Source organism: Takifugu rubripes, chromosome 22 (assembly GCF_901000725.2).
Source record: "Takifugu rubripes chromosome 22, fTakRub1.2, whole genome shotgun sequence".
Classification (NCBI taxonomy): domain Eukaryota; kingdom Metazoa; phylum Chordata; class Actinopteri; order Tetraodontiformes; family Tetraodontidae; genus Takifugu; species Takifugu rubripes.
In genome coordinates, this window is record NC_042306.1 from 7,866,242 (window position 1) to 7,883,190 (window position 16,949).

At 41.4% G+C, this 16,949-nt stretch overlaps 1 protein-coding gene across 1 annotated transcript; it reads left to right on the top strand.

Moving 5' to 3' along the window:
- The first annotated feature begins 1,114 nt into the window (after positions 1-1,114).
- rab2a (RAB2A, member RAS oncogene family) lies at positions 1,115-15,652 on the top strand. Its single transcript, XM_003978461.3, has 8 exons — positions 1,115-1,344; positions 5,882-5,953; positions 6,198-6,265; positions 7,290-7,372; positions 8,212-8,304; positions 8,697-8,808; positions 11,015-11,083; positions 13,417-15,652. Exons 1-8 carry the CDS (start codon positions 1,299-1,301, stop codon positions 13,510-13,512), a joined length of 639 nt encoding a protein of 212 aa, XP_003978510.1. The 5' UTR covers positions 1,115-1,298; the 3' UTR covers positions 13,513-15,652.
- Positions 15,653-16,949: the final 1,297 nt, after the last annotated feature.

The following is a 16,949-nucleotide window of genomic DNA, read 5'->3' on the forward strand; positions in this document are numbered from 1 at the left end:
ATTCATAACATCCTTCCAATTTCTCTATCTTTCTCTCATTAACAGAGCTTATCTTTGCTTCCATCTAGTGTTGTTTTCTGGAGCTACAGTAGTCAAAAGAAATCTGATATTTATGGACTGGTTAGATTAAAGATGAATGGATATTTACTGGACAGAACTGGTTATATTGATGATATTGAAGTGATTGGCCAAGGGCCAACAATGTTTTTGGACAGAATTGGACACTCCGATCATGCCTGCAGGTGAGTTAATATTTTTAGTAATTTTTTCTTTTAAGATTAGGATCATTTCTCCAATGAGCATTAATAGTACGAACTGGCTCCATGTCAACTTATAACCATGTGTGGATAAAAAAAAAGAGATTATTCAACTGAAAAGCTACATGATCAAAACAAGAAATGGCTACTGTAACCATGACAACTAGCGATAACAAAAATCAACCATCAACAGCTTTTAGTCACTTACGGATATTCCACTGAGGAAACGCTGAGAAGATTAGAAAATGCTCCAGATTTGTCAGTTTTATCCTCATCAGTTTTACTGATAAGAGCTGAAGGACATTTTTTTCATGAAGTTAGGGAATCATTGCGATAATATAAAGAGGGATAAAGCGGGAGAGTGGGGATAAGGAGAAGGGAGATTAGATTATGTCAAAAAAATATCATTATTATGACAGTTCAGTGGGTTAGTTGGCTCCCTCCTTTAAATGTCCCATTTTATATGTTTCTCCCTGTTACTGTTTTCTTCCTATAACCCCCGAGATGGGTATATTGCTCTGTTTCTGGGAATGAGAGACTGTAAAATATATTGTTATATATTATAGTTATTTTTTAATGAACATACGCATATTAAATCTAGTTTAAAATGGGCTACTTTGTATCACTCCGTTTCTGGTTACATCAGTGATGCAAATGATTGCCAATAAATATAAACGCGATATTATGTGCGATAAATACAAACGAAAACACAAATGACGACTCTGACAGTAAATTTTCTCCCTCTAGTTGAATCCATGAACCTTAAAAATAACCAACCAACCAAACAAAAAACCCCTGCTGATGTAGGTACTCTCGAAGGCGTAAAAGTTTCCGAGGGGACCGTGAAGATATCACCGTGTAGCGTGGCGAGGGCGGACCGTGTGACGTCAGGCTCAGACTCGGGCTGTTTATTGTTCCTTCTTCGGCACCGAAAGCGAAAAAACGGGCTAACGAGCTGTTATCTAGCTCTATCCTCGCAACTCACGGTTAATCTAAAAAACTTGTAACGGTTGCAAGGTATTATTGCACACATCAAGAGCCATGGCGTACGCGTACCTCTTCAAATACATCATCATCGGAGACACGGGTAAGCTTCTGCTAGCTTTTACCTCACTGTTAGCACTTAGCTAGCAACTGTATTTCCGCAGTGTTGGATAGTCCAATGACGTGGTAAAACCCTAGACTCAAGAGGTGGGATGACAGCTCCCATTCTACATCCTTAACATGTCCAGACATCATTAAAACCGTACTGTCAGTGACACGAATGTGAATTAGGGGCAGCAAACGAAAGTTCTGATAACTTTGACCAATGACATGTTGACATCAAGTGGATAGATTAAAGGCCTTATGTCCGTTTGCGTCGAGGGTGGGGGTGTTAGCTACAGCCTGCTACATAACCTAGCATTAGCTTTTTGAAATTGTTAGCGGAAAAACAGCAGTTACCAAGAGAAAGTATCACTTCGTGGCTTTTTAGTCCAATAATCATAAAGTCCTAATGTACACCCGTTATTACTACCAATGCATTTGATAAACAGTTTTGCAGGTTTCTTTAAAAAAAGAAAAAGGCCACAGCGTCGGGATGTTTCCATTAATATGTTCTAAAATGGCGCAGAGGAGTTCTTATTTATTGTTTCCTGCAAATGTTTGAGTTGCCTCTATTTGTGCTTTGAGTTTCACGCGTTCATAGTTATTTCTGTCATCTGGACCTGTGATTATTTTCCTGTTTACTGCCAAACGTCTGTCCGGATGAGGGGCCTCCTGTTAGCCGCTGCTGTGCGGTAGCAGGTGCTTTTGCACCACCGAGGTGTTAAAATGATGTTCCAGAGAGTAATCAGCCCCACAGACTGTAACTGTATTAACTGTTAAAACACAATGACTCCCAGATAGAGAACATTGGTTACCAGAAAACAAAAAACTACAATTACCACAATCCAGTCTCTCTTTTTAAAAATGCTATTTGGAGGTATAGAAATCAAGGTTAGGAAAAGGTAAATCAAGGTTAGGAAAAGGGCTGTAAAGCATTTGTAATGTTTCGGTGGAAAGGTGTAAATGTAAAACTGTTAGTGGCAGCACCAGTAACTTTACTGGGGTTACGCCAGGCTGGTTGTGAAACAGGTTGCTGTTGTTTACTTGATGCAAGGAGAGATGAAGTGAGCTGGACGAGCTGGGTTTACTCATCACACATAGATCCGTATTTTTAGTTTAAATGAAGTCAAAATGATCATTTCACACTTGTAGCGTTCTCTCCACGTGGTTTGATTTTATATGTGTGATGCCCTTTAACCAGTAAGTTTATAGTAACTAAGTGGAAGAGATACTAAAATCTCTAGGAGTGAGAAAAGCAACTGTTTAGTGCCTCGTTTCAAAGAAAACACTTTCAAGAACAACAACACTTCAAGTCCAGGAAGACCACTGAAGAATGAAGTGAATAACTGCCAAATGAAGAAGAACCTCACAATACGTAGAAAATTCAAGAAGAGGAACGAGTATTATTGTCAATGTCAGCATCATAAATGTTTATAGGAGCAAAATCTTAAAACCAAATCTTTCACTATCCAAGTTATTCCAGGTCTGACCCTAAAATGTGACTGTGTGCGTCTATCGACACACACTTAACGCTGCTGTTTATTATGCTACATAATCTACCTTTTTCTGAGACTGAACTAAAATAATGCAAATGATGAAAATTTTAAATAAATGCCCTAAAAAAATGCTGACTGGAACAGGACTGCTGCCTTCAGGTGAGGGACAGGGTACACAAATATCATCTGAAGTGAGTGTTCCTGTTTTTATCCTCTCTGAACCTGAATATTGGGTTCCTCCACCTTCCGCAGCCGTTACAACAGCCCATCTCTGCAGCATTTGTCTTCAAAACTTCAACACTAAAGTTGTCCAAAGCCAAAGGCGTCCCTCTGAATGCACAACAGATTTGGCCACTTTAATTATTTAAATTTGCTGGATGGGGTTGGGGTCTGGACTTTGAGGGGCCAGTCCAGCATTTTGTGTTTGAGGAGATTCCTGTTGTCACAGAAAGTTCCAGGAGTGCTTAGAAAAAGCTTTGTTTTAACAGACAACTCTACAAATATAACTGAAACCTCTTGAATATGACACGTGTTAAAGTGATGCCCATCTTGATCTAAAACGTATTTTAAACATAAGCACTCACTCCAGACAGCTTTATTTTCAGATATGATGGTAATTTAATATTAAACTGCATGTTTCATGTGCTTATTTAAATGATAATAAGAACATTCGCTAAGAAGGCTGGCATCGGTAATAAATTCTTTTCATAAATGATCCTCGTTAATAGAAATTTTGAAATGCGTATTGACCACGGCTGCATAACAGACCGCTCAAACTTCTATGAGAGTTTGTCTCAGTGCTATTCAGACTGGTCCTACTTTCAGTTTGTCCCATAATTTGCTAAAATATTTTGGTGGACGGGAGAGACAGTTGGCAAGACATCCCATCGCAGGTGATTGTTGCAGATACTTCTCTCTCCTGTCCAGCAGATTCTTCACTAGTTTTATATGTTGCTCCTGTGGGATGTCACACCCATTGGCCATGTTAAGAAGGTGAGTTGTGTCTACCAGGACAGTGTCAGGAGCAGGATGGAGGTAGCCGGGTCAGTACACCAGAAGAGGTGGAGCAGGTTGGTCAAGCGAGACATCCCAGCAGAACTGCCTTTGTGCAAGGAGGAAGAGGACGGGCACCTGAGGCCTGTCCTTTCAGCCTGGCTCTATGCAGCACGTTCGCTACCGAACACAGAACAGATCTACTCTGAGCGCGCACGTGAAAGGGGGTTGGAGACCTTGTTGCTACGTCCTTTTGGGAAGCGTCGCTTTGAGGGCCTAACAGACCTCCATGTGGGTATCAGGGGGGCAAACAGGCCCATTGAGGCTATAAATCAGGCCTGTCCAAACCCAGTCCTCGAGGGCCACAATCCAGCCGGGTTTTCGATCCCACTGAATGCATTTTCAGCCTGGTAGGACAGAAAACCCGGCTGGATTGTGGCCCTCGAGGACTGGGTTTGGACATTCCTGCTATAAATGATACGGAGCCATATTATGAGTTTTCTTCTGAGCCGTAGGAACAGCTCATCATCTCATTTATCCCCTTTTAATTATGAGGAGGATTCTAAATCCAGCACTCAGTGGATTTATCATTTGGGCTCCCGGTCTGCAGGATTTCTAATGGAATATTTCATTAACTAAAATTTGGTTATGCGATTTCTGGGTTCCCTTTATTTCTGTTGTGCGGGAATTATATCTGGATTCCTGATCATCCTTCCCTCGCTCCGATTTCTGCCAAGCAACAATGCAACTTGCCAATGGTAACCCCTGGAAACCATGGAGTCAGAAGACATGGCCCTCACTGTCTTCTCCTTAAATTATCTTTGGTTAACAACAGTGTTTTTTTTCTCTTCCCACCCCCACCTCCTGCATTTTTTAAATGTTTTCACCCATGTTATGATATATTAGTATTGTGGTATATTGTGACATGTTATGATTAATTACATCCTACATGGTTATTTTACTGTTTTCAGGCCTCTCTTCTATACCTGCCACCTAGTGGCTATGTCTTATATTGCACCAGAAGGGGTGTTTATTTTTCGGACCCATAATAAAACAGAAATGACAGGTTTGCACCGGTTTTATGCCTGTTGTTGGATTGTCTCCTGGGAGCTGCTGTCCAGGGTAGTTTTCCCCATATGAGTTGGTGGGGTCTGGAAGGTGAAGGGGTTAGTGAGATCTGAGTCATTAGTTTAGCCAAGAATCATTGTAGAAATATAGACCTTCATTATTAAGCCCGTCATCAACACATTTTAGCAATTAATGGCACTCGGTGGAATTGATTTTCCAGCCCGACGATTAATGTTGCACGTGTTGTATCATTTAGAGCTTTTAGCAGGAACAGGTTTTTAATGATCACAGATCTTATGCTGTCTTCATGAGCCCCCTTCTGAAGGAACAACCTTACAGTTCTCATGGCATTTTGTTAAAAACCTCCAAGTCCTGCAACTGTAACTGCAGCAAATAGTCCCTCGGTGTTATTTGGTTTCACGCTGTCACCTTCCAGAGTTTTGCTACATAGCACACATGCAGATTGTTCCTCATCTCCTACCACGCTGACTGGATCAGAGGCTGAGATACACGTCATTGTGGTTTTATTTTTCGCCTTGGATTTTGGCGGTGAATCATCGTTCCCATTGGCTAACCTTTCTGTCTTTTGGCACCAGTGAGATACTTGTCCATTCTCCGTCCCCGCTGCATTTCTGATGCAGTTAGAAATCACATTGTTCATTGGATTTGTTTGTACGTCACTGAAATATGTTTGAGGCGCTCCGACACCAAATGTTAGTTCTGCCTGATAAAACTTCTGGTCTGAACATAACGCAGCCTTCCTGCCCACAGTTGAAATGACTCCTATAGATTTATGACACGCAGACGAATTTCAAGTCTTTCTTTCTTGGAAAGCTGATAATTTAGGCTCACAGCTGATGAAAACCCCGATTTCCACTTTTGCATGATATTCTCATTTATTGACGATGTCAATTTATTTTTCACTTTTATAATATGAATCAATCCTTCGTTAATGATGGTGAATGTGTGTTTCTTTTCCAGGTGTGGGCAAATCATGTCTATTACTACAGTTCACAGACAAGAGGTTTCAGCCAGTTCACGATCTCACTATTGGTAAGAGGAAACATGCATATTCCACAAAAACATGGTTTCACTGTACACGGAAATGTTTAAAACCTCTTCAACCTTACTTATATTAGGCGTACCTAATGAACAAAATCAGCTCAAGCATGTGCTCAGAGGAGAGGAGTTGTCTGATGTTATATTTCAAGTCAAATTCTCTGGAATATTAATTTTTTGTGTGTTCTATAAATTTTGGAATGATAGCATTGTAATTCTAGCATGTCTTTGATCATAGGTGTGGAGTTTGGAGCAAGAATGATCACTATAGATGGCAAACAAATCAAACTGCAGATCTGGGATACGGTAATATATCTGCATATTCTTTGAGACAAACCGGAAGCGGTTTTTTGTACACGCGTTTACACATTTGACCACCAGAGGGAGATGTTGTTCCATTTTTTTTTAAAAGACGCAGGAAAAAAAAAAGCCCCCAGTGTCATTGACACGCAGAACTCTGAAACAGCCCATTTTTCCAGCAGCCCCGTCGTCTTCACCTGGACTCTCATCCTATAGGTGCTGCATAGATCAGATGGTCGCCAGAAAAAGCCTGCAGGGTTAAGGAATATCAGAATCATAAATGACCCGGTGGGATCACCCTGCAGGCCACACATGCCATATGAATAAATGTGTGTGCTTGGCTGTGGAGGCCAGATGGCCGACAGACACAGTGTTCCCTCTGTCTCTCCCTTATTTATCATTTATTCGCTAATAGCATTACTGACTGCTTGACTGCACCCTTTATGACCAATTGTTCTAGAGGCCATATATCTACAGTTTGCTTCACCAACTAGTTTTATCAGTGTGAACCACTTTGACTTGGTTTCATTAACCAAATGTTTCACTGCGTTCCTGGTTGGCAAATTGGCTGGCTGCTTCTCTGGGAGTGATTCTTTAGGTGACCAGGCTGTGAGATGAGGTCAGTGCTGCAGCTGCTAGCATAGTGTCATTTTGTTTTCCTCTATGGCTGGGACCAAACACAGACAGCATTGTTACTGTACACTGGACAGAAACAAATGATGAATAGATCAACACAGAGGCTGTAGGGAGGGAAGGAAAGAGGAGAAGATTCAGTGGACACATGGGAATAAGAACCAGACTCGCAGTGATGACATTTTCAAAAATGAGGCCAATGTTAAGGTTTTCTACATGTTAGCTAAATTCAGAGTAGATGTTAAAAAGATTCCATAACCATGTGGTTCTGTATTTTGTTCCTGTCTGAGAGAAAACCATGAGTCTGGTTCAGAGATTTGGGATTTATTGAGAATCATATGGGTCATTGTCAGCTGTTACATTTCTATTCAAGTAATTCATCTGTATGTTTCTATAGGCTGGTCAGGAGTCCTTCCGCTCCATCACCAGGTCTTATTACAGAGGAGCAGCAGGAGCACTGCTAGTCTATGACATCACAAGGTCAGTGTGTGTGTTTCCCAGAGGTCCAAACACTGTCGCGATATCCTTTAATTTCTGTTCACTATCACAAATGTAACTGGAAACTGTATCACAAATGATCTTTTAAATGATCTTATGTTAGTTATTAAGTAATTCATGATTGTTTATGGGAGATATTACAGTTACAGAATTATTGCTTCTATTTACTGACAGGAAGCACAATAGTTGACGCCAAATAATGCCCAAATGAGTTCAAGACATTTGAGTAACTTGAGTACATGTAGAGTACTTTGAATTCCTGGTATTTAATTTGTTCAGTGTTTTTGTTCATGTTATATAAATATAAGTCCCACCACCACAGGTAGGTGAGTGCTCTACCAACAAGCAGCGACTGGAGCACTTGATTGGAATTTACTCCTGATTGTTCCCAGCTTTTTTGTGGAGGCAGCTGTATCAGAACTACTCGAACTGATCATGTGTGATATTTCTATATGTTTTGTGATGTTTTTTTCTCTGCCACAAAGACCTCGTATCCCAAAATATAGCAAATATGCCTCGCTTTCACTCTCCTGAAATAGATGTTTAGTGAAAATGCTTGTTGAAATTGTGCCATTTTAAAAATCCCAAGTAAAGCACGAAGGCACAGTTTTGTCACAATAAAGACATGGCACTCATCCACATTTTAGAATTAAAATTAATTAGAATCAATGAAGCAAAGCCTGTTGCACGCAAATGACTAACGGGAGACATTAAAAGAATTGTCCAGTAACATTACGGCACTGATCTTATTTTACCGTGTGTCAACTTTGTGTTACAAAACATCTTGCAGGGAGGATTTATTTTATTTTTTGTCTTGACAGAAGGGACACTTTCAATCACCTGACGACCTGGTTAGAGGACGCCCGCCAACATTCCAACTCCAACATGGTTATCATGCTTATTGGCAACAAGAGGTAAGACCTTTGAGCAGGTGGCCACTTCTGTCCTCTATTGCACCTAATTAAAGCACAATTGACTCTAATTTAAGAGACTCAGACAAACCTGTTTTAGCTCTACACAGTTGTCAGGCTCTTTATTAGTTGCATAATAATGGATTGTGTAAGATAGAAGATTTTGCTCTTAAATGAGGAAGTTGACAAACCTCAGAAGCTTATTGACAGCAGTCCTCATGCAGGCTGAGGTTACATAATGGGCTTATGTAAGGGAAATACTACCTGTTCTTCAAAAGTAACTTGTATAATCTTACTTTACTTAAACACGACAAACCTGTTGGAATTCCATTTGTGTCACTGATGGTAAAATGAAGTTTCTCTGAGTACTATAACTTCTTTTTGTGCTGTTGTAGTGACCTGGAGTCCAGGAGAGAGGTGAAGAAAGAGGAAGGAGAAGCATTTGCCAGAGAACATGGTCTCATATTCATGGAGACCTCAGCCAAGACTGCCTCGAATGTTGAAGAGGTAATATCACACAGCTCTGATGGTGATTCAAGAATGCTACTATGTCTTTCTGAGTCACATGGCATTTCCATTGTATTTGCCTTCAGTGAGTGCTTTTAGCTCTCTATCAATGATATATTTATACAATGCCGTTAACGTGTCTTTCTGATCTTTCCTGCCATAATACTTCCAAATCCTTGGATCTCAAAGCAAAGAATTTGTATTTTTAGAATGTGCGCATGCCCGGAGAATGGTGCGTGCCATAGGCTTGTGTCTCACCTGGACATCAGGCGGCCCCCCGTGGGCATATGCACTTTGTGCGCTGTTGTGGCCGGGGCCGCTTCACATTAGCATCATGAAAATACAGTTAGCGCTGTGTTCTCACAGCTCCACCCCTGCACAGACACACCCCTGCTACTGTTGAGAGTAATGAATGCTTGGCTGGGCCCTTGGGGAGCCCTTCCTCACTTATCCAATCACATAAATAATCCCATCCTACGCTGCGCAGCGTGGCAGCCAGGCCCACTGCACAGTGTTTGTTTACATTGATTTTTTTTTTTTGGCCTCTCTCTCTCCTGGTCTACATAACACAAGCGCATGCGCGGGCGCACACACACACAGACACACCACTGGATTCAAGCTGTGGTGGAAGGGGTGTGTGTGGTATGATTAATTTGTCTCATTAGTGTCCTCTGAATCCTCCTGATACCACTCCTACCCTCCCTCGCCTTCATCTCTCCTCACTCCATTCCTCTTCATCCCTTGACGTCCATCATTTGCTCTTTACCTCCCCATCACTCCCACTTCCCAGTTCTTCCCCCATACTGCCCTTCCTGTCCATTCATTTTTGCCTCCCCTCCTCCCTCACTTACTGTCCTCCTCCCCCTCTCTCCTCTATCATCGCCTCTCTTCAGCACTATATCAACCATTTATAGTTCATACATATTCATAACCTCGATGCTGCCTCCCCTCAGCGACATCCAGCAGCCAATCGCTGTGCTGCATTTGTTGTCAGGGTCTGTGGGTGGACACAAGGTTGATGGGATGGTCCTCGGAGAGAGAATTCTGAATGCTTCATCTCTTCTAATCCTCTCCTTCTCCCCTATAGTCCTCCTCTTTTATCATCTTTGCTAATTTCTCTTCATTATCTTCCCTTATTTACTGTATCTTTTCTTGAACTTAAGTAGATCCCAGAATAGGAGCAATAGGGTGAGAAGAAGGATGGATTGATGTTGAGGAAATGAAAAAGAACAGGACCCTTGGGCTCCCTGGTCTATTTTGGATTGAGTGTCACATAGAAGTTCAAGACTTATTTTCAGCTCAGAACGTATCCACTTAAAGGGGCTTTTTTTTTTCCCTCTTGACCGAGTTTTTTTTGTGTGTGTGTATGTGTGCGTGCGTGGGGGACAATCTTACATCTTCAGTTTGAACCACAAGCTCTGGCAATTCAAAAATCACCTATTGTGGATTTGAACTTTAGGCTGTCACAGTTGTTGGTTGTGAGCAATTGTTGAGAAAATGGGTTCAATCTACTTAATGTATGGTTTTAATTTGTAAAATGTACATGTTTTGGTTAGGGCACTTTAAAGGAAATTGTGAGGTATCACATTGATATACAGGTCAGAGAAAAAATCAGCCACTTTCTCCACTCGTTAGACACCACTTTCCTCAATCTGTACCCAGTATTCATGCTAAAATAAGCTAAACTGAGCCTTCTCTCCTTCCACAGAGCTCCTGTCCCTAAATTCCATTTACCGGTAGTTAATTTAGTACAGGTTAATTTGTTCCCATCTGTCATTTTAATTGTAGCTGTAGTTAAATATTGGTGGTGTCATTTTGTGGCTGGAAAACAAATGAACACACACCTGTTTCTGCACTTGTGTTTGGTTTTTGTTTGTCTCCAGGGCGTGTGTTTGATATTGCCAGTGTTCAACAGCCAACTCTTAAAAGTGGAATCTCTTGCTCTGGACACACCTATAGAAAATATGCACAAGATAGTTTCCCACTTTCAGCCCTACCTTGAGCAAGAATCAGTGACATTGAGCAGTAATTGCTCAATCACTGATTAATCTCTGTCATTTCCCAAACTATCAACTCTTATGGCAGGAACGGTCAGTTAAAATCAGTGGTGCTTCTGAGACTGGTATCAATTTCTTTCACTGTCACAGTGACATTTGCACAGTTTGACATGCCTGTTTGACTGAACTCCACTTCCTGTTTATCACAGGCATTCATCAACACAGCCAAGGAGATCTATGAGAAGATCCAGGAGGGAGTGTTTGATATCAACAATGAGGTGAGACAGACTCCCTTCTGTGTTTCTCTCCTCTTCTCCAGTAATGTGTGCTTTGTCCTTCTCCCTCTCCACTTGAAGACCTAAGGGGAAAAAACCAGGCTGTCGTAGGCTTCCTTTGACTCCGACCAAACAAAATTCTCTGACTTTTCAGTTCCAGCTCTCACTTTTGGCATCTTGCCAACTAATAAATTCCTCACGTCCCACAAGGTCTCAGTCATTCGGCAGGAAACCAAACACTCAGCCAGCCAGAAAGCTGCCTGTCCAACCAGTCCGTAAGCCTGCTATCCAGTCAGCCAGATTGTTATCTTCTCGGTGGACAGGCAATCGTACAGGCAGAAAGTCAAGAGACGGAGCTTGTCAGCAAGTATGCGCTTGTCAGCGACTGTTAGTCATGCTGCTGCCACAGATGGATGTGAAAATGACGTATGTCTGTTGGAGCTTCGGCCTATAGCCCAACAGGCAGGAAGGGAGGGGCAGTGATGCCACTGAGGCGAGCACGGACACCTTAGACATGCCTATAAACCATTCTTCCACATCAGAACGTTTTTTTTTCCAGAATCCGACCATTTTAGTCTGAATTTTGACTGTAATCTGGTGGAACAATAACCCCTACCCTAACCCCCAACCGGGTGTGTGCATGAGCAAAGAGAATGCGCACGTTTAAAGAGCTAAACAGCAACAAATCTAGACCAGATTTCATCACTAGCAGGACTAGTAGCAACATAATCACAGCTCTCATTTGTCACTTAATTCAGACCTTTGGACGACACTGTGGTGTTGTTGAAACTGTTTGGATCAGACGAGATCAAACGACTCTTCAAATTATCGATCGCACCATGAAGTTCAACTACTTGTCTTGTGGACATTCCTGAGATGGTTTTATGTGTAAGTGGAGCACGGTGCTCCTTTCAATCACCTCTTTTATGTGGCCAAATTCCTCATTTTCCACTTTAATACTTCTTATCTATTTAACCTTTTGACCCACAAACGGATAAAGTTTTAGGATTGTTTTCATGAGTCAGAACTTTTAACACCAGACATCTTCAGAACCTGGATTTTTTGATGTACTGGTTTGGTTAATAGTTTTGGCATAGATCAAAGATGTTGATACAGGAGTTGAAAGGAGTTATTATCTGCACAAGTGGAGCTCTAAGAATATGCAGCTGTGTTGATCCTGTGAGTGATTTAAACTGAGTTCGTGCATACGGCCTCATCCTGGCCCACGTACATGAACCATATGCTGTGAGCATGTCTGAGAGTCCAGGCAGCAGCTGTAGAACCTAAACAGAACCGTGTGTGTGTATTCTCTCTCCAGTTCAGGAGTGTGTCAGACTCGGGAGCCAAGCAGCCGTCAGACTTGGGCTGAAGTTATCCAGCCAGGGAGTCATTTTGTTATTAGTTACAGTAAGACGGGAGGAAAGGCAGGCCAGCTCGCCAAACCACATCAGCTGATGGAGAGAGGAGGGGAAGCCCTACTAGAAATGTTGGCAGCCACTTTGAGGAAACACTCACACATGGCCTTAGCTCAATAAATGTGATTTAAAGGCGAGCCGGGTTTCCCAGAGGCACTGCTGCTACTGAGTGTAGGAGGGGGAGTTTGACTGAGAGGGAGAGGGATGGATATAAACAGAGAGAGAGATGAAAGTGCTTCAGAAGTGCTTCTCTTTGTGCCTCTCCTGCTGCTGCTGCTGCTTCCTTTGTGCAGGGCAGCAGCACCTGTTGCTTCCTTGATGGTGTGATCTAATAGGAGATGTTGTTCGTCGTTAATCGCCGTCCGTCTGTTTATTCTCTGCAGCACCTTCAGGCCATTTCTTCACACAGAGGTCATTTTAGCTTAAATGGGTGCTCTAAAAATACCCTGTAGTCTGATTTAAAAAAAAAAAAAAAAAAAATCCCTGATATCTTTTTACCCACAAGTCTCCACTTATTTGCATTGCTTAAGCAATGGTTCTACAAAATCTAGCCTTTTGACGTCGATGGCGACATCAGTCAGATGGTGACCTCCTTGCAGGCTGAGGTCGGTGTGGCTGCAACCACAGAGTGGTTGCAGCCACACGTTAACTACAGTAGAACATCTACCATCATTTCTACTGGTGGACATCAAAGAGATTAAGTAATTTTAGCTGCCTACAGCTCATGTTGGGACTTTTTAACATGTTTTTAAAACACGACAAGACTAATTAAGATGAATGTGATGATGTATAAAGCAAACAGTTGAACATTTGTCAGTGATGGTGGAGAGGGGCCAGTCCATGGACAGTTGGCTGGCTTGTTTCCTGTAATTGGTCAAATTTGCTAATGTTTTTTGTCTTTGTGTTTTTGGTGTCATCCAGGCTAATGGTATTAAAATTGGACCCCAGCATCCTACCACCAATTCCACACTGTCTGGGAGCCAAGGAGGCCAACATGCTGGGGGAGGCTGCTGCTGAAGCCCCACACCACACCTCCTCCTGCTCCTCCCTGCCCTCTCATCCCTCTCTTTATGTTTCTACAGAACTGTCCAGGCCCACTAACAGTTTGTTAAACTCTCTCTCTCTCTCTCCCTCCCTCTCCCTCTCTTTCTCCCCCACTCCTGCTTTCAATATTTTTTTCATTTTCTCATTCTCTTTTATTTTCTCTCTCTCTCTCTCTCTGTGTTCTTCAACCATGTCTTTTCTAAATCTCCTAATCTTACCTGAGATTCCACTTCACACAACCCAACCTGACTTTCTACAGCCTAAGGACAACAGTCAGATTCACTTACAGATTTAAGCAACAAAGTCACATACAGTTTTCAGTTAAATAAGTAGATTTTAATCTTTTAGCAAAGAGAAAAACAGCTCATTTTCCTCCAGTGGTGTATTTCTTAAGGAGACCTTTGCGGGTTTCATCACACTCCTACAAATACGTAGACTTGCAGTTCCAGTGACGTGTCCACATTTTTAAACAAATGCCTGTGGAATAAAGCTTGTTGTGTCTATACACACATCTCTACATGCTCCTAAAGAATGATGGCAGGACATGTCCTCACTTGTGCAGTGCTTGTGTGTGTATAGGGATGATTTGGATAATTCCACTTCGTCATTCCAAGCTGTATGATGCATCCCTTGTTTTCTGCTCATAAAACTATGGGTTTGTGCTTGCAGGCATTTTATTTTGGTTTTTTCTGACTCTGTCCTTTTGTTGATTTGCATTCAAGGAACACTACAACCTGCTCTTGGCTTATTAAAATGTAGGGGGAAAAGCTGTTTTACATTGGGAGAGAATAAAGTACCAAACTGAAGCATGAAGATGGATTTTTTTGTGGGGAGAAAGCAGTTAAAGAGGGACATTATGAGCAGTGGGTGCCATTATGAAGTCAAGACAAGAAAAATAAGAGGAAAATCCCTTAGAAATCAAGGTGTTATGTTATCTGTATTTATCTGGCACATTTCTGTGTATATATGGCTCTCATGCAATCTGTAGAAAAGGCATGTCTTTGTGGTGCAGTTATTTCTTTACCAGAGGCTGAAAGAGAGGCTTTTACTTTTAGATGGTGTCATTTAATTGCCAGAAGTATGCAGCCATCACGCTGAGCCCTGCTGGCCTTGTTTTTAAATGATATCGGTAAAAGATGGAGGCATTAAGGCCTTTGCACACCAGCCCAACAGGAGCCATCTCATGGAAACTTTACCACACTGAGAGGACCAGATGACCATCCAGCGTGTGCTGTCCCTCAGAAGCGTCAGTATCAGTTCAGTCAGTTGAAACCATGGCTTGGTGATGGTTAGGGGTGGGTGTGTGCGCGCGCAAAGACCCGTAAAGCTGCTGGTGAAGAACAAACTCCCACTAAAATTTACAGAGACAGGTATATATCAATGCTTTTTTTTTTTTTTTTATGTTTTTTGTTTGTATGTTTTGCTTTGACTTGTAAACAGATGATGTGAAGATCACATTTTACTGCTTCCTTATTACTCATCTTTACTCTGACAGCGTAGGCTCCATACCTGTTAATTAAATGCCAAATTCTTGTGTTTACCCGACATCGGCTGTCTGCCTTAACTCTGCCCCTTGTCTGACAGATCTGGACAGCTGCTAAAATTAAACCTTCAGCCCACCAATTTGGATCTGCTAACCAGCTCAACAACAACACATACAGACAAATGAAGGGGTATGGTCTGATGTGTGCCCCCCAATGCTCACTCACACTATATGCATTCATACACCATGCATACATATATTTCAGTTCATGTAAAGTATCTTTTTGCTCTGCAGGCTGTTTTTTTTTCTCAATCTATTCAGACAGTTATTGATCTTATTCTTTGTAAAAGCAAAATGTCGTATGTATGTGGGTGTATGTGTGTTGACTCGGGGGAGAATTAAGCAGAACCTGAAGCATCTATCTATCTTCTGGATTGATCTATCTTGTATGTGGCCCTCTTGCTCCTCCTTCTTGACGTTCTTTGCCGTGTTTGTTCTTTGGAAAAAATAAAACTTAAAAAAATAAGAAAAAATAAAAATATTATCACAACTATAATAAAACATTCTAAACTTTAAAACATGTAATTTTGATGGTTGTGTGGAGATGGAAAAATACAGTTTGAAAACAGACCCTGCATTTGTATGTTATTTCTGTGAGTGTGGGTCATGTGGCCTTCAACAGCCTTTCTACAAAAGTATCAATTCAAGACATTTCTTAAAATACAGAATCAGCTTTCTGGTGGTTTTAAAATGAAAAAAATAGATCAACAATATCCATTCATAGTTTGTAGACCCAGGATTTTAAGGAGCAGCTTCAGTTCAACAGTTCGTTTTAGATCTTTCCCCTAAATTAACAAAAACAAAAAACTTAAAAAAAATGCACTACTGTATTTTCATTGTCCCTGTGCTCAGTTCTGTTCATTACTTTTTCACAAGTCAAAATGAGCAGATATCTTCTGTACTTTGGCCTCTATTCATTTCTCTGTCTATTTGTAGTTTTCAGGTTGGGCTGGTATATTATCGAGTATCCTTTACATATTCTAAAGCTTTGACTATTCGCGTGATCCGCGTGTTTGCTACTGCTGCTGAATACTGAAGCTGTCGGGAACCACCACCAGGTCACGCGTACATGTGACCAGTGTCCTACTGACGTCAGCTTCTGGGAGCAGAACAGGCAAAATCACTACATTTCCCATGAGCGCTCTCTCAAGAGTCGACTTCAGATCACGTGGACACAAGTTCGGACATCAGATACATTTAAAATAACGCTAAAAGTCTTGATAAATGTTGGGTTTTTTTGTCATTGTACGGGTTAGATGGTAAATAAGAATTTATACTGTACTGTATTGAGATTTTGAAAGCTGTTATTTATGATTCTGAAACGTAAATATTCTATATCGGAAAATATTCATAAAAATTGTAAACGCTGATCAGCTGATTCTGTTTACAGGAGTAAAATATACGCACATTTCATTCACATTCCGTGTTTTCCTATTTAGCCAAAATTGATTTTAGTATTTTAAACGGGTACTCGTTGTGTTATTTAAATTGTATGCACTGTTGTACTTCTTTATCGCCAAAAAATACGAGGTTTGAGTGCTTTTTACAAAAATTCAGATAAATGACAAAGAGATCAGAGATCATTCGCATAATTTAGAACCTCAGAACATTCCACTGTGCACGATTGTGAATGGAGAGCAAACCCGAGGATCTGGAGAAATCCCATGAAAGCAGAACCGAGCTGATTACTCGTGGTAGCCAAGAGAACGTAAACAGAGCCATGTGAATCATTTTGAATTAAAGATACTGACTCCACTGCGTGGGCATCTTCGCCCTCCAGTCCAGTTATTCCCACCATAACCAGTCCAGTTATTCCCATCATAACCAGTTCACGCTTCCAACTGGCCCCTTCAGCATCTCCAGTTCA